This window comes from Vicugna pacos, chromosome 19, assembly GCF_048564905.1.
Source record: "Vicugna pacos chromosome 19, VicPac4, whole genome shotgun sequence".
NCBI classification, from domain to species: domain Eukaryota; kingdom Metazoa; phylum Chordata; class Mammalia; order Artiodactyla; family Camelidae; genus Vicugna; species Vicugna pacos.
The window spans coordinates 4,884,773-4,903,554 of NC_133005.1; the positions used below are offsets into that span (position 1 = coordinate 4,884,773).

An 18,782-nucleotide genomic window follows, 5' to 3' on the forward strand; every position below is an offset into this window, starting at 1 on the left:
CCTGGGCCAGGTTCCACCCTCAGGCTGGGGAAGGAGAGAGCTGCAGGCAGCCACCCTCGCCAGCGTCCAGCATCAGAGACTGAGAGGCCCCTTGTGGTTTCTCTACAATGTGGTGGTGTCTGCAACGGTGCAGACACCCCGGGAGCCGGGCGCATCTTTCTGGTCTTTCACAGCTCCCGGTCCTGCAAATGGAGCGGCACCTAGGAACCAGCTTTTGTAGTCCCTGGGAATGAAGTTCAAAGCCCCCAGGCTGGGCTCAGAGTTGCTGCATCTCGGACCAACAGCAGAGCTGTGGGAGTTCTGAGATCCAGGCTGAACCCCTCCCTTCAGAGGCTCCCCGGGTGGACCTAAAACTCTGGGGTCACATGGCCCACTGACAGCCCCTCCAGACCTGGAAGCCCCACCCAGAAAGCTGGCGGGGGCCTCCCGCACTAGTTTCCTCTGGTCACCTCTGCATGCTGTTCAGTAAAGTGGACAATCATCGGGATGCCCGGCCTGCAGGGCAGAAAACTCAAGATTCTAGAAACCGCTAGACACTCCACAAATGCCTTCTCCCTGAGCTTCCTGCAGGTTCGGGCCTAAAACGACTTAAAGCCCAAAAGGACGGTGGTGTTTTCCTTCCCTCTCCAATTCAGGTCTCATCCCTGGCACGCAACAAAACCTAGCTCAGAATCCAGAGGTCAGAAGTGAACTCGCCAGGGGTGTGACGGGAACAGCTCAGGACCAGAAAACGAGACCCAAGCTGCCCAGCTGTGCAGCCCATGAGCTGTGTGACCTTGGGCAAGTTACTTTACCTCTCTGGGTGGGTTACCAAGGCACTGGCTGTGGGCTCAGTAAGCCCCTCCCCTCCCCCCGCCACCCCGCTGGGCCCAGGGGGAACCCAAGGAGCCCACGGGCTGGCCAAACACAGCTCCTCCCACCAAAACCCAGGCTCCTGGACCATCCTCCTCCCAGCCACCATACAGTGACCCTTCTTCCAGCTGGAGCCCGGCTGGAACTTGGTCTGGAGGCTGTTTCCATATTTCAGAAATGCACCAAATCATGACAAAGTGATGTGTCCTTGGGCACATCCAGTCTGACACTCTGAAGGGCAAAGATCCATCAAGAGACAGAAGCTGCACTTCCTGTGAATGGACCAGCCAGCCCTCCAGGGAGATCTGAAAAAGGAAACCACTGGCCTAAGTCTAATCCTATTACTCGAGTCACTGTGTTCACTGTATTCTCAGAGATTAATATGCCCTGAAATAACAAACTTCACAGTTAAGCTGAATTTTTGTTAGCAGTGGCTGCTTCCTCAGGGCAAGAGTAATTATTAAATGAACCCTAAGCCAGCTTTCCATGAACAGATTGGTAACGTGTTAATGCTTGTAAAGGCGTCAGGGTGCTGAAGGCAGAGTGCACCTGCAGTTTTATTCCTCACCAGTGTCAGCTGAGGTCTCAGAACTCTCATTCTGCATCAGAATGACCTGGAGAGCTTGTTAGCAGGATGCTTGGGCCCCAACGTCAGGAATCCAAAAAGACTCAGAAGTTCCCCTAGGCGGAGAAGTGAGTTAACCATCAGCATTTCACAACTTCTGGGGTCAGTGGCGTGCTGGGAGATGTTTACACTGTGCTACACACCTGTGAGCCGCTCCCACCCTCCCCCCTCGCCACCCCCCCACCTCCACTGCCTGGAGGGTGGTTACACAAGTGGTGCCACACGTCACGAGCTGAAACCACAGAAAAGACGGCTGCCTTCTCAGACTCCTGGCTGCACCTACAAAGGCTGATTCTTGAGAAGGGCGGTCTTGGTTGGGCCCACAACGCTTCTCGGGGCCTGTTAATATATTCACTAAAAGCACTGCTTGGCAGTAGAGAAAACAGATTCAGGGCGGAACGATGACAAGCAGCTTATCAGTGCACAGTACCCTGCACTATCTTCTAGTTTCCAAAGCAGCACTTTGATCAAAACATAACCTTTTTGCCTCCCAAATAAATCAGAGAGGAGATAAAAGCCTGGCATTCAAATAAACATTTGGAATGAGAGAAAGACTCCCGAGTTATTTGTTTAGAGGAGGGAGCAGTGACCTTAACTCTAATTGTCCAAAATATCCAAATCTCCCCAACTTACCCCATATATAGAAGGCAAACCCTTTACCCCCGGGTTCACACATGAATAAATCACACGGGAGAAGTTAAAAATGCTTCCTTTATTACATAAAGCCAGTACTGCTACTTCTAAACTCAACTGTTCGTGCATCTCTATATTGTTCAAAGTGTTACGCCTGTGGTGTTAAAGACAATCTCTTCCAAGTGTCATCGGGCAGTGGCCTCCTGTGGGTGTCGTCCATCACACCTGCTCCCCGCCTCACATGCAGTCGGCAAACTGCTCTAGGAAATCACGTTCTCCCAGGCCCCAGAGTAAATGTACGTAATGTTCTTCCACACCTTATGGAATCAGAAGCAACAAAGTTCCGAAGGAGACATAATTAAAGACATCACGGGTGTTCCCGTTTGTCAATATAGCATCTTAACCGTTTTCATTAACAAAGTGTGTTACAACGGAGCCCTAATTTGCATTACAATTAGTTGTTACAAGACAGTGCAGAGTCTCCTGATTTCCAAGGTGCGAGATCACTCTCGGAACAGCCTCCGGACCAGTGAGGGGACAGCTCACCGCAGATGCGGGAGCTGCTTCCTGTGTTCCAACCACGTGCGTGAAATCGTGCTTTGCAAAGATGAGCGCTGCTGGTTCTAAGTGTACGCAGTTTCCAGGCAGCCTCGTGGCGTGTCTGGTAGAATCAAGGGGCCGCCTGACTTAATCTTCCTGTAGTTAGTCTATCAGTGCTGTTAATGAGGAGAATTACTTTCCATTCTTCAATTTAGTTTAGCAGAGAATAAAGAATTGGGACCAAAATTATAACCAGATTATGATCAACTCTTTAAGCAAAAGAAACAAAGTAACTGCTGACGTTAACAAAGATGCAACAGTTCTCTCCGTAGGGCCTTGTACAGTTTTGTGAACTGCGTTATTTAAAAATCATGAGCTTAACAAAAATCTTTACAAGCCAACTCATCAAAACAGGCATTTGGCCAATAAGAATTTACAGTTTCACACCAATAAAACTTTAGATTTCAGATTTATTTAGGGCCACCTGCACATGTTCACAGAATAGTGGGTTTACTCTAACTGATGACAAGACAGCCCCCCTCAGTGAGTCCCCGGCCTAAACGTATTTGCTTTACTTATATAGCAAGAGGAGAACATTAAACACAGAAGCTTTCGATTTGTGGCACTGAATGACGATCTACACAGGGCATCCTTCAAAAGCTACAATTAAGGATCCACCTAGCTTTTCCGCAATACAAGCCCGGTTGAGGTCTTCTGGTCCATTTGCTTGACATTCGTGTTTTATCCCTAGGGAGGAAAAACAATCCTATTTAGAATTCAGGCAGTAGCTTACCTATTTCTCTAACACGTCACATAATTTTAAAAGACCAGTTCACACAAGGGTAGAGAAGCTGTGGCATATACAAACCACCCAGCAACGGGAATAAACCTGCAACCACGCGCACCAGCAGGAGCGACTCTCAGAAACCAATGTTAGCGAGAAGCAGCCACGTAACAGCACACGTTCTGGATAATTTCACTTGTATAACACCTCATCAGCCAAAGCTACTTTATGCTGTTAGAAGCCGGGGCACTGGTTACCCTGTGGAGGAAGGAGCAAGAGGAAGTGGTGTGACTGGAGGGGCTGGAGAGAGACTTCCAAGGCCATCAAATCAGGGAACCACCGTTATGCTCAGCATGTGAAAATTCAAGTTCTACAGCAATTCATGGACGCTCTTCTACAGATACACTGTATTTCAACAAAAAAGTTAAAAAGCAGGTCTAGTAATAAAGCTTCTTGGTTTCCGAAATGGAAGTAAAACCAGGAATTTGATGTTTTGACTGCACAGCTGATACGGTTGCCTGTGTTGAGGGATGGAGAACTTACAAATGGGGTCACTTCTGCTCTGTGGTACCATGCAATACATTTAAGAGACCTGTCACAATGAAAACTATGTGAAATGTTTTGCTGACTACTTTCTCAGAAAAATTACGTCACCACACTGCACAAGGAGCTCAATTATGGAATAATATACAGTAGCTTCTCTGTAAACAGCTGCTCTCCTTTAAACAGCTGCACTGTTTTCTGACTTTCCATAATTTTAAGACCATTTCTTAAGCTGCTGAAAGCACAGCAGGCCATCTTTTGGGCCACTTAGACTGGAGAAAGCCAGTGATGGTTTCACTAGGGAAAAAGGCACCAGGGAGACGGTTTTTCACGCCAGCAGATCAAGTGAATGGAACAGCTCCTTTCCTGAAAGGCGACGCAGAGCAAGGATGAGCAGGGACCCAATGACTCTCTCCCGGGAGCGCTGGGGAAGCGCTGAGGCTAAGGAGTCATGTGAAAACACCAGGTACCCAACCGGTGGACGCACTTCCAGGGGCTGGCCCAACATCAAACCAAGACAAGTGGACGCTGACAAGGACTGAACGACGCAGCGGCAGGTTTCAGGAAAGAAGTGAGAATTCTGTTTTCCTAAGTAAAACAAGCTAGGGCAAACCTGATCTACTACAAGAACAAAACACTCAAGTCACAGTAAAACAAACAAAATGAAAACGACATTGGGCCAAACCCCTGTGACCTGGACTCTCCCAGCTGTTCGGAGCTAGCCACAGCAGGAAGGTGGGGCAACCACCTCTCTGACTGCGCATCTCCCATTCACAGCTGAGAAAAGCCAGGCCCAAGGAAGTTAAGCAGTTTGGGCCAAGGCCACATGCTGTTAGATGACAAACTTAATCAGCTCTCAGCACAGGCCTCCAGGCACTCGCCCCATGCTCGTGCTCCATCATACCAACACTCCCTCCTGCTGGAACAGTAAGTCCATTCTGGCCATCTCATCAGGATCCCAGTCCCCAGTGGCAAGTCAAACAGAACTGGCCAGCTCAAGAAGTGAGGCCACTTTCCCTTGGACAGAGATGAGTCAATAACCTACAATCATATCATTTCAAAGTAAAGCCAAAGATAAGAGCATCCCTCCCATTTATGACCATTTCCTTTTTGCAACTTTGTTGTGTCAACTACATTCAGAGGCAACGGCAAATTTATTATTTAGTGTGACCAGTGTCAGCCAGTGAGTCTCCACCTGCTATGTGAGAAACTTGGCAGCATCTCAACTAGTTTAAAACGAGACTGAACAAGTGATACGCACACAAATGTCGACAGAATGGGGTTATTAATATGGCCTTTTCAGACCCAGAGTGATTGGCACAAGGCAGAGATGCTGTAAGCTGGGTTCAACCTTCCGAGTTTTTTCCTGTAAAAAGGCAGCGCTTCCCTTCTCTGTGGCCAAGACTCTCCAAGGAGAGGAAGGTGCTCCTCAGAAAAGATGGCCCCCACTCCAGGGGTTCACCACACCTCTAAATACCTGGAAGTAAACCAAACCATACCTTGAAATTTCTTTTTGATTGCATCCTTGGAGCTTGCATAGATCATTTTGCTTTTCAGAGGTGCTAGTTCTGGCGCCCTGGATAGAGGTACCAAAAATGAGAAAACTGGTTTAGGAAAAGTACAATTTACATCGTTTTGAACATGTGCATCAGGGATGGGGGAGGATCCCCAGAGTCTCCTGGGAGAGTTTCTCTACACAATTTTTTCTTTTCTCCACCTACTCGGAGAGTGACTGCTGCAGACAGGCATACGGAGAATAACTCAGGGTGACCAAGATGAGAAAAAAGCTGAGGACCACTGATCAGTTAATGGGGCTACAATAAAAGAACAACACTGGATGATTCACCATGTTACCCAAGTATTTTCTTTAAAATAATTTTTTTCATTTGTATCAATAAAGGCTTGAGTTCAGGCTAACAACCATCTTCATATGAGGTTTTTAGTATTTTCTGGTGGAAAAAAGTTTCAAAATACAGAAAGGTACAGAGAATAATCTGTAAATCAAGTATCTGCCACCCAGAATTAAGAAATGCTAGCAATTTTTGCTTCAGGTTGTATTCTGAAAAGGAACGTACTATACACAAAGTACAAGCCCCCTTCTCACCGCCCCCAGCCCCTTCACCTCCATCTACTCCAACAGCAGTTCTGACCACGTGAGCACCGTCTTCCACCTCAGACTACCGTAACAAACATGTCACAAGGATTTCTTTCTTTAATGTTAATGGCAATTCAGCAATAATTTTGGCTTAACTGTCAATATTACTCTTATATTTACAGAATTTTTAGTGCCCCCCGCCCCGTTAATGAACACTGGAAGCACAGCATATGCTTTACCACTTTCCTCACCAGTAATGCTGAAAAGTAACAGAACTACTAACAATGCACAGAAGCGGCTCATCTACGAATGCGTTTTCTCACTACACCCCCCACCCTCGGGCCTGCCTCCACGCCACACCACTATGACACCAAGGGCAAAAGGAGTGCAATTAAAAACTTTTAAGCACTTAATAATTCCATTTAGCTTCCCTATTTCCAGGATGTTCAACAGCCACTGCCACCACGGACTGGCACGGACCTCGCCTCGCCCACCCCTCCCACAGCGGGCAGAGTTTCTATTCTGAGGAACAAGGGAAAGAGCACATCCTCTGGCTCTCAGGGGCGTGTCCCTCTCAATCTCCGGTCCAAGGAGGGAGGCAAGGCACAAGGACCTCAGGTCTGGGCAGATGCCTGAGCTGCAAAGTTAAGTGGGTACTTTTCTTATGCAAAATAGGTCAAGGACAGGAAAAAAAAAAAACAAAACTTTAGCTGTTCTGATTTTACTCTAACCAGGTCTTTAAAATACTTTAAGACCCATTCCTTGAGCCCTAAACAGAGCCTGTTATGAAAAACTCCTATAATAAGGTTTCAGCTTTCTTTAAAAACTAATATGTAAAAATACTGCATGAACACTGAATTTCCTTTCCTTCTTTCTACTCTTACTTTACAAATGTTCTTTAATAAGGATGTATCATTTTCATAGTAGGAAAAAAAGCATAAAAAGCCAGGATAAAAAACAGTGTGAATGAAGGAAATATTCACCAATTTAAAAGCTTAATCTTTAGCTGCCGTATCTGCCACTCAGACTAAATCCCAGAAGGGCAGGGCTTGACCTGTCTTCTTCACAGTTATTTTCCCAGGCCTGACACAATACCTGGCATGTGGCAGAAAGGAGTTTAACGAGTGCACCTTCATCCAACATGCTCGGCTGAAGTCTCACTATCATCTTTATGCACTTATGTCCGTGGCCACCAGGCTGCTCAACAGCAAGCGCCCAATACCTGCCCTGACCTCACATCTCCAACCTCACAGCATCCTGGTTTCAGCAGGAGCAGCAAGGGCTTCTGAAATGGACCGAGGCGGGGTCCAGAGTTACATTCCTTGAAACCAGAATTCTTTTGACTGCCAAGCCCTACATCCCAAGTTACTGGTGGCACACAGCTGAGAGGGAAGCCCCTCCTTGCCTTGCCCCCCGGCTCAGGCCAAGGTCTCACTCGCCTCAAATCAGAGACTGTTACCACTTCCCCCATTCCTCATGGAAGCTAGAGAACATTCTCACTGTATTATGAATTCCCTATCAAGGAATGCACTATAATACAATTAAACAAGGAATATAGGTGTGACTTTAAAGGCAAGCTTAAGCTCAAATATGAATTTACTTTAATAACTAACTTAAATAGCCTTTCAAGAAAAAGGCCACCACTTTATAGCACTTTTTTTCATTATTTAGAGCAACGCTGTTCAACAGGGCTTTCTGAAATGACGGAAATGTTCTACATCTGTGCTACCTAATAAGGGAGCCACTAGTCACATGTGGCTGCTGAGCATTTAAAATGTGGTAATTCAACTAAGAAACTGAATTTTAAATTTTATTTAATTTTAACAGCCACAAGTAGCTAGTGGCTACCCTACTGGACAGTGAACACAGAGCAACTACAGCTGGAGGCAATGATAACAACTTCAAAAGCAGCAAACCACAGACACACAAGTCAAGTGGGAGGCCAGCTCCTGGCAGGGCATCTGGGAGAAGACTTTGGTGAGGTGCTGACAGTAAGAGATGAACTCTGAGTTTTAGAGGCTCAATATTTCTAACAATGCTTACCACAAAAAAAACATCAACTCCTCTTTTCTGGATTCCTTGGTTTCAAAGCTTGCATCATACAAAGCATAGCGACAATCTTTCTCAGGAAGCATTCCCACAAAATGCTTGAAAGGATCGGTTATGGTTACACCAACATCTCCAACCAAGATCTCTTTGCCTTCTTCTACAATGATGCACTTTTTGTCTGCACTGAGACAAAAAATGACAGCCTTCTTTCTTTTCTTGATTTCTTCTGGTGTAGAACATTTCCGAACTTTCATGTCATAAAAAATGCGACATACTTCATCAGCAACTTGCACTCCTGAGGCCTAGAATGAGGGAAAAAAAATCAGAAGGAGGCTTCGATATTTATCATGCCAAATATAAAACACGATGTAACTTTTGGTTATAGACTGGCATACGCTTAAAATTGTTAAAGGTGTATTTTTCATCTAACAAGAAAACTAGAAAATCTGAGCTACAAACACTGATTTCAGTCATTTAACTTCTAAAAAGATTACGTATGTAAGCCATTAATCACCATCACGTGGGAGTAAGGGAAGATTCAGCTACAGCAGCCCCTCTAACCCCAATACCAGGAAAACAGTGTTTCCTGGCTGCTGGATTATTTCTTCTCATAAAGGTTTACTCAGCGTCCTGATGGGGGTGGTCATCTCCCCAGTTTGAGTGTTAATAAACCCAGAATGCTTTTTACAACACATAATAGACGGTCAGAGTGGCTGGGCTGGGAAAATTCCACTCTCACAGCTTATCTTGCTCTAACAGAAGAATTAAAAGGTCTTCGTTCTACTCACATGTCAAAATTATGTGATTAACATCCAATAATGTATTAGTCACATACCTTTAAAATTTCACTTATAAAATCTCCAAGTTTTAAATTAAAATTAGAATAAATAAGACTGCAAGGAGACTAGCTCTTAATTGTTCCCACCACAAAAAAAGAAATGATAATTATGTGTTGTGACAGAGGTGACTGCTAACCTATGGTGATAATATTGCAATATACAAATGTATCAAAAATCAACACCCTATAACCTTAAGCTTACATAATGTTGTATGTCAACTATATCTCAATTAAAAATAAATAAGATATTTACTATAACAAAGAGGATAGTTTACTTTAGGGTTATACCAACCAGAAAAAATAACCTGTTACCATGTTATAACCTGCTATTCTGAAATGAGGAAGCAGTTATACAGCCTGATAACCAAAGATCTAAAAACCAGTTTTCGATCTTTTCATCTTCTTTAAGGAATGTGCTGTTTACATAAACTTTACTATGCCCATAATTTTTGTTAATGTATTAATAACTACTTTGGTTTGCATGTTAGCTTTTCTAATTATAAATTTAATAGAATTTAAATACTAAACAATGCCAAAATATTAATGATGCCCCAAATTAATGTCGAGTTATTTGATTAAGAAATTAAAATGCATGTGCAATAAAAAAGTAACCCACACACTGGGAGATAATATTTGCAAATCATATATCCAGTAAGAAACTTCTATCTAGAATATATAAAGAATCCTCATAACAACAATACAAAAGACAACACAATTTTAAAATGGGCAAGGATTTGAATAGATATTTCTCTAAAGATTTTTAAAATGTCAACACAAGAACCTGGGGAAAATCAACATCATTAGTCATTAGGGAACTGTGTATCAAACCACAATAAAAAACCACTTCATACCCACTAGGGTGGCTGTTAACAAAAAAGACAACAGTAACAAATTGGTGAGGCTGTTGAGAAACTAGAACCCTTACACACTGTTAAAAGAACTGCAGAATGGTACAGCTGCTTCAGTAAACAGTTGCGCAGTTCCTCAAAAAATCAAACGGGGAGTTAGCACTTAACAATGCCACTGAGAAATGAGGAGAAATGAGGCATGTTCACACAAAACCTGTACATGAAAGTTCAGTGGCAGCATTCATAGTAGCCAGAGTAGAAGTGACTCAAGCGTCTATCAGCTGATGAATGGATAAACAAAATGTGGCATATCCATACAATGGAATACATTCAATAACACAATGAGGTACTACTGATACACGCTACAATACCGGTGAACCTTGAAAAACACTATGCTAAGTCAAAGAGCCAGACATAAAAGACCACATCTCTCACGATTCCATGAAATATTCAAAACAGGCAAATCCACAGACAAGTAGATCAGGGTTTCCAGTGGCTAAGAGGAGAGGGAATGGAGTGAGCCCTAATGAGTACAGGGCTTCTCTCTGGAGTGATGAAATGTTCTGGAATCTGACATTGGTGATGGATGCACAGCTCTGGAAATACACTGAAAACCAGTGAACTGTACTTTATGGTATGTGAACTGTATCTCAATAAAGCTGTTACTTAAAAATGTATGTAAAATTCTTGATACGAAAATACACTAAGATCCTAGCAGTTACTGAGTATGAAGGTAACTGGGCCATTTAACCATCTCACTCATTAAAAGAGCTGTAATACACCTCAACCCCATCTAATTCACACCTAATCATAACCGGCTTCAGTCCTATCTAATCTAATCCACATTTTGTTTACAAATGAAAATTTCACTCCAAATTAAGTGGCAGATACAGAAAATTAAGACTAGAAAACCACCTTACCACTTTCCTACTTTTAAAAGGCCCTCTGTTAAACCTTCTTTTACTGCTTTTGGAGTAGTGTTGCTCTGATCTTCATAGTTACCAATGTCAAGCAAGTTAAGAATCTTTATTTTGATTTTTTGAATAGAGACAAATAAAATGTTCAAAGTGACAAAAAATACCCCAATTCCTCTTAACTCCCTAGTCTATAATGTTTATTTGTGAATCACTTTTGACAAACTCATCTTTTAAAAGCATGAAGGCAACATTTGAAACCTTATATCCAAACAATTAATATTTGAATGTATCCGTTAATATCTAAGTGAAGTATTTCAAACAGCAATCTAAATTCTGACTTAGAAATTGGATTCAATTATGTACCAGTAATTTTTTTTCACGAAAACTAGTATTTACTGAGCATTTAGTTTGTATAAGGCACTTATACGCTATGCACTAGTGTAATGTTTTATTTTTAACATTTTTTATTGAGTTATAGTCATTTTACAATGTTGTGTCAAAACCAGTAATTGAAAACAGAAAGTAAATGTGTATTCTACAATTATAATACAGCTAATCTCAGCCAAATCTAGCTGTAACTTACAGGCACCTTAAAAACCTCACTAAGGATAAATCTGGGCTTTTATCTAGCAGAAATGATGTCTATGGAAGTTTCTGATGAAGGGACTACTACAGACATTTATACCTGAGGAAATTAACACTGAAGACTCTGAAGCAGAAACTGGCAAAGAGAATGGAAGCAGGAAGACCACTGCTGAGACAACCACAAGTATCCAGAGAAAGATCTGAACTACCGCAGTGGAGTTGAAAACAAAAACAAAAACATCCAAGGACATTTTAAAGCCGCATCAACACAGCTGAGTGAAACGTGAAGGAATATCACCAAAGACGACCCTGGACACTCCAGACTGGTGACTAGAAAGACTGTGATATAGAAACAGAAGGGGGAGGAAGGGCACAGTTTGAACATGTTAATTTTGAAGAATGTGCAGGAGGATATCTAGGTGGAGAAGGCCACTTAGCAAAAGGAAACATGAGCATGAATCTAACAGGAAGGCCTCACCTAACAGGTATTTTGGACTAAAGTCAATACCAAGGGGACATGTCAACATCAAGCAGCAAAAGAAAAACAAGTTGAGGGGAACGAAGAAGAAATAATCAGAAAGCTAAGAAGAAAAAGTAATGAGGGAGAAAGCAGCATGTTAGACGTCAAGGGAGAACATTTTCAGGAGAGAGTTCGTCAATTTACCAGAAACCACAAAACTTGAGAATGACTTAAAACAAACCATTGGGCTTGACAACTGGGCCCCTGCGCATTTCCGGAGACTGGAGGAATAAAGTCCAGGGTAACGGGCCAGGGGTACCCAGGGGACTGAGGCAGAGCAAACAGTAGTTAATGGCGAAGGGAAAGGAGAAAGACTGAATGCTGACTTCATGGAATTTGTCTCCAACTGGGGAGATGTGACCACACTCAAAGTTTAAGGGCTTGAAGGAACAAGAGAAAGAAAGCCACAGCCCTAAAGAAAAAGGAAAATACATGGAGTACTTCTACTGTCAGACACTTCTAAATCACAATTCTGAGACAGCTACTATTATTATTTGCACCCTACAGATGGGGAAATTGAGGCATAAAAAGATTAAATAACTTGGCCAAGATCACACAGAAACTGACAGAAGTGAGGTCTGAACTCAGGCAATTTGGCTCCAGAGGACACTCATAATCACTCACAGCCAATAGAGACAGAACTCTAAAGAGACTGACAAGACCCAGGGCACAGGTAGGGAAGTCAGTCTTAGGAAAGAACATACCTTCATTCCTCTAAAATAGGAAGGGGAAGGGCAACGATTTAGAATAGCTACCACAGGGAGTTCCAAAGGGAATCACTAGGGCAGTGGGAACGGCACAGGCGGAGGGCGGAACGATTCTGTGAAGGTAACGATCAACTGCACCCGACGACCACTGGCTGGGAAAGGGAAGGCGGAAGGAAGGCGTCAGAATGAAGTTCTTGTTCTAGTGATCAGGAAGCTGAGGAACCACCACCAGACGCTCACTTGCTCTAATCTTCCCAGGATGATGGCTTTAGAGGCTTTGACGTTAAAGAAGTACAGTTTTTTATGACTAGTAACAGTATAATACTCAATTTTGCCCTTGAAAGTAATACAAAATCCACAGGTAACATGTATACTACATTCAACTGAAATGAATAAAATACACTTAAATTTGTTAGACCTTGGTTTACCGAGTACATAACTGGGAATATACTTGACATGGAAGATTAAACAACTGGTCCCTAGATTCCTGACAATGATTTTTATCAAGTTGAGGGCAGACTGAGAAGGCAGGGGAGACCGCTGCATCAGCCTGGCCGGCTGCCTCCCTCCCTGCCACACTGGCTCACAGGCACCAGCAGGGCTCTTCTACCTTTGATTCTGGGGGGTGAACTGGAAAGCTGGGGTAAAGACTAGTGGGATGGAATAAAAGTAAAACAATCCTTAAGTAACTACAATTTATTGACATTTTAGAGGCCAAAAGAAGATAATTTGAAATTAAAGCACCAGAATCATGAGAGCAAAAGCTCCACCCAAGCTTCTCCACCAGCCAGCCATGCCACCTTGGGCAGATCATTTAACATGTCCAAGTAAATGAGTTCCTTCAACTGGTTTATTTAGGGGACTGCACTTGATCAGTATTATCACCTGGGGATCTTGTTAAAATGCAGATTTTGCAATTCTGATTCAGAATACCCAGGGTAGAATCTGAGGTTCTGCATTTCCAAAAAGCTCCAGGTGAAGATCACTACACTGTTGCTCTAAAATTTCAAGAAATATAATAAAATCTTAGCTCACTGTTATTTTGCTTTTGCCTACAGGCTTAATTTTTGTAATGAAGCAGTAGTGATAAGAGTACTTTACAAAAACTAACAGGCCCAAAGTCAAAGCATTTTTTGGGCCACAGACTCCTGATAAAGCCTATGGGTCCTTTCTCAAAATGATATTTCAAACAAAATAAAATATACAGCATTACAAAAGAAGTCAGTTATATTGAAATATAGTTCATCTATGATGATGGTTAAGGATTCCTATGAGAGTATCAAATTCGGTGGATTTGTTATCACAAAGAGATATTATGATGAGTCTTAAAAGAAAAACAGTTGTAACACCGATATACAGAATCATCTGTTCACCGTGCTTTTACCTAATAAGAAAAGGAACCTCTTCCGTAAGTCCCAGTTTTCAGTATTTCTCTAAAATACTGAATTACTAACAAATTACTAACAAATCTCTAAACTACTGAATTACTTAATTACTAACAAATTAACTGCTTAGCTCTCCAGAAATTTAGTTTATTTTTTAAAGCAAAACCAAATTTAGTTTCAATTCTAAATTTATTTCTAAAAAGTTATATTTACATTCAACTGCGAAGTTTTAATAATAAAGTCAATTAAAGGATACTCTGAAACAGGACCAAAATTTGCTGCACAGCCGTGAAAGAAAATCTTGGCAGCAAAAATAGACTGCTATTACAACAGGAGCTTCTGATTACCTTAAAAAGATATGTTATCCACAACTCAGTTTCTCTCTGTTCTGTATCAGTGACCACTGGAGAATAACAGTTGCTCTTAGAACTCCACCCCATGTAAAAATAGCTGCTGTTAAGTGATTCCTTCACTGTATTTTACTTGACTCACTTGATGACTAGTTTTAACTTGTTCATGAAGCATAATGGATCTCAAAGCTGATTCTCCTCTGGCACAGCTTTTATCAAACACTGATTCAGAGACTAAATGAACACATCGAGGCACTGCCTTTATACACAACATACAATCAGTGTAAGCTTCTTTAAATAACGTTACTACTCACAAAGGGGGAAGTAAAAGCCACAAAGAATATGAAACACTGGGTATTTTAACGCTGTAGAAGACAGAACACACTTAAAACATCAACTCTCTCCATTTAGGCATAAGTGTGGTAATCTTTGAAAGAAGCATCAAGTTTCAATTATTGGAGAAAACTGAACCAGTCCAAAAACAAAATGTGATGGCTTACATCAGGCCATCCTACGCCATCCTACCAGAAACAGTGGTCTATGTCTACACTACTAAACTCAAGTAGGACACAGAACTTTGGCGCCATAACTGATGACAACTACACTTTGGAGAAAACAGGAATGAAAACTATATTGTCTTACCTCAGAAAATTATTACTTTTTAAAAATTACTTCTCTAAGCTAAGGGAGTCTGAAATATTTGAAAGTAGGATATTGCAGAACAGACAAATTCAACTTCAAATTTACAAACACCTGGCAGAAAACAAGCATTAATTAGTTCCTTTCTCAACCTATTACCTCTTACGAAGTTGGGGAGTTTAAAAATGAGTTCACAATTATCCTTTATTTATACCATGCCTTGCACAAGGGCCAAGAGAAACAGAAAATTACTAACTACAAAATATTTAGGCTTTTGGCTACTACAACCAGTGCTTCTGAGCAACAATGTTAAGACAATAAACAAGTAAGAGTGACAAGTGCTTCAGGCACATTTTTACATATAAGGTTTAAGAGCCACATAGGTACTGCGTCAAGATGAGGAGCTAAGCAAAGACATCTAATTTGTCTCCCTACCAAAACACCACTGAAAGTTCAAATAAGGAAGAATGAGTGGAATTAGTCTGAGAAGCATTTAGGTCCCCAGACTCCTCCGGAACTCCACTCTGCCAGCACCCCGTATCTCTGGAATTCTGAGTTTATTCTCTGGACAGTAGGTCCTTCTGGCTTAGTTATTGTACTGAAAACAGGAAAATAGGCAGCCATGTGTAAATGACACCAAGATGCTCCAACACTACCACCCTGAAGTCTGACCATGAATTACTAAATCCTCAGTCCCGCTGTTCCAGAGAGCCGTGCTGTACAACAGAACTTTCTGTGATGATACAAATGCTCTGTATGTGCACTGTCCAACGTGGCAGCCGCCACCACCACACAAGGATATTGAGCACATGAAATGTGGCTGATGCAACTGAGGATTTTAAATAATTTAACATAAAACAACATATAAAATTAACTCCATACATACTAAAGTAGTACATTTGGGATAAACAAATTTATAAAATATGTAGTTCTCTGCCTTGAAAAATAGTATATTATTTAGCTTTATGGATGCCTCATCATCTAGAACCTCAGTTACCATACTACGCAGTAAAGCAATGCCTCCAAGGGCAAGGACTTCAATTCTAGTTTACTGCAGTAATTACTGCCGACTATTTCTGGAGGCAAGAAAGCAACCTGGGGTGGAAATGCAGGTGGATTCTTTTCATGGTGGAGGGGGCGATATTTTGAGTGTTAATTTGGAAGAGTCAAAACAACCTAAATGAAAAACTCGTAAAACTTTAAACAAGGCCTGATTTTAAGCTAAGATTTTCATTCGTACAACTAGCATAACAAAAAGTTCTTTTTACTCTTGGGAGAAAAAAAACCCTAGATATTGGGGAAGAACTGAAATAACGAATTTTAAATACAAGGTTTATATAATAGCAATATATCTTTACTGAATGAGGCCATCTTGCTTCATTTTATGTATTATTACACACACGGCTATTCTAAATGAATTTTATAATTAACTGTAAATATTTTTTAAGTAATATTTGAGAAAATTAGATGCTGAATTTTTTAAAAAAAATTTGTTGTATTCTCCTTCTCATAAACAGAATTTGGAACATTTAACCTTAGAAGACCATTTTAATCAGAGGGGAATGCATACCATGAGTTTTAATCAGACTTACTAAAAAATCCTGTAACTGGAGCAAGTTAGCTAACTTCCTTAAGCCTCAATTTCATCATCTGTAAAAATGTAAATTATGATAATCCTAACGCAAGATGATTGACAACACAACACGTGCAAATCACCTAAACACAGTGCCTGGCAATGGTACCATTCAGTAAGTAAAGACTCTTAGTATTATTCACCAGAAAACCTGTTTAGAGCTTCTTCAACTCCTAGTTACCAATGTGGACAATTTTTAGTGAAGCCTTTGGGTAATGGAATGCTACGGTCTTAGAAAGAAATCCACAGAGCTTAAAACTAATACTTGAAATGGTAATTTCTACCTGTTCTCTGATGACCAGAACTACAAATTAAAAAACCATACTGACATTTGATGTATCCCTCTTGACCATTAAATGGATGAACAGCAAAGACATGAAGAGCATTCAGACGAGAACAGTCTTCTTTAACACAGTCAAGATTCAGTTAAGCTACTTCTTATCATTATCCTCGGCACAGCTATCATCCACAGCTGTGAATCAAATTCTCAATGATGAAAACTGGGGCCTATAGTGAGCTAATAGGCTTTGTCCTAAAATCTGTCCCTGCCCAGTTAATAAGTATCAGTCAAGCAAGCACACAGCAAATCCTCAGTCCCTTGCTAAGCACAAAATGTCCGGAGCTGCTGAGTGTGGTTTTATAGATCATGCCTTGCTTAACAGTTCTGGCCAACAGGGCAAGAACGAGCTAAATTCAAGCTTATGTCCCACTAGCCAAGAGAGGTGACTGCAGGGCTTCAACTGTTTTAAGAAGTGCCATCTGCTTGTCCCCTGAGGCTGCATTACCCAGAGGGAGCACCATTCTGTCATTTGCACAAAGTCACCACACAGGCTATCAGTGATCCAGAAAATGTTCCAAGTTAACTCCCTGCCCTAATATACTGGTTCATTCCCTGAAACCAGGGTGACTAAACAGTGTTAAATTGACAACCAATTTCCAATTTTAGAAGTCCTTCATTCATCTCATAGCAAAGTACAGAGATGTCCTTGAGAAGCCCATGCAGACCAAACAGCAATTCTACTGGCTATATATTAATGTTTAAAGAGTTCCATAAAAACGGTTTTATGGTTACACCCTTCTTAGTAGGGAAAAAAATTCAGCCAATAACCTAAGTTCTATGAAACACCACCCACACTCTCACAAAAGGGAATAAAACCTTACAGAAAAATCATCTCAACAGCCAAAGTAGATTAGATACAATAAAAGCCAGGCTGCTAAAAATAATCTGTCTCACTCAGATTGTATGCAATCTCATTTTATGGACTCTTACTAACTTTGTTAACAGGTTTCCTACGCGGCTGAGAGGCAGAGAGGCAGAAAGGAAAGGTAGGAACAACAGAGTTTTGCTGCCAGCAAAAATCTAGACAGAAAAATAGGAGGGGAGGGGGTAAAAAAACCAACCTAGGGAGAGTAAGCAGCCTCGCAAATAGACCTAGGTATTCACTATTTTCTTTCAAGTTGCCAACTTCCTTAAGGATAAAACCCATGCCATGTCAAGCCCTTTATGCCCCATCTTTCCAGCCTCCTTTCCCACTTCTCCTTGACATGTACCCCACAATTCCAAGCATGCACAACTCTGTGCTTCCCTGAATACACCACATTCTCGAGTGACGCTTTACCTTCCTCTGTTGACCTGGCGAAGTCCTTCAGGGATTCAACTCAGGCATCTCCTCTGGGAAGGCAACGTTTACCTGGCCCCTCAACCACCACCTCTAACCTAAGTTCCTCATCCTTTCCGGTGCTAACACAGAATAATACAAGGACTTCTATCACAGCATTATCAATAACTGTGATTAACTTCCTATTGGTTATCTGATTCTCTTAGTAGACTATGCTCTTTAAGTGCAAGAACTAACTCTCAGTATCTTTCCTTACCAACCCTATTCTACTTAATATCATCCACTTTATCAGGTTTTGAAAAATGATTATCCCTTAAATTTTTTATGAAATGTACTGTTGCCTTCAAGATATTTCCCCTCATTCTTTATGGTACAGTTCTTCAGTTTACACCAAGGAAAATATTGCATCTCAAAACAAAACAAAGCAAAAAAAAAAAAAAAGACCACATTTTCTTAATCCATTCATCCATCAAGGAACACTTAGACTGCTTCTATGTCTTGGCTATTGTAAATAATGCTGCAGTGAACATGGAGATGCATATATCTTTTACAGTGTTTTTGTTTCCTTTGAATAAATGCCCAAAAGTAGAGTTGCTAGATCATATGGTAGTTCCATTTTT

General features: G+C 41.5%; 1 protein-coding gene across 2 annotated transcripts in view; it reads right to left on the reverse strand.

Annotated features, from left to right (window-relative positions):
• Positions 1 to 2,170: 2,170 nt before the first annotated feature.
• Positions 2,171 to 18,782, reverse strand: part of DSTN (destrin, actin depolymerizing factor) — a 30,243-nt gene continuing 13,631 nt past the window's right edge. For both annotated transcript variants that reach the window (XM_006206180.4, XM_072943766.1), the window contains exons 2-4: positions 8,116 to 8,423; positions 5,477 to 5,553; positions 2,171 to 3,397 (exon numbers count right to left, since the gene is read on the reverse strand). In XM_006206180.4, the coding sequence (XP_006206242.1) occupies positions 3,288 to 3,397; positions 5,477 to 5,553; positions 8,116 to 8,375 (447 nt within the window). In that variant the 5' untranslated portion in view covers positions 8,376 to 8,423 and the 3' untranslated portion in view covers positions 2,171 to 3,287. The remainder of the gene's footprint in view (positions 3,398 to 5,476; positions 5,554 to 8,115; positions 8,424 to 18,782) is intronic.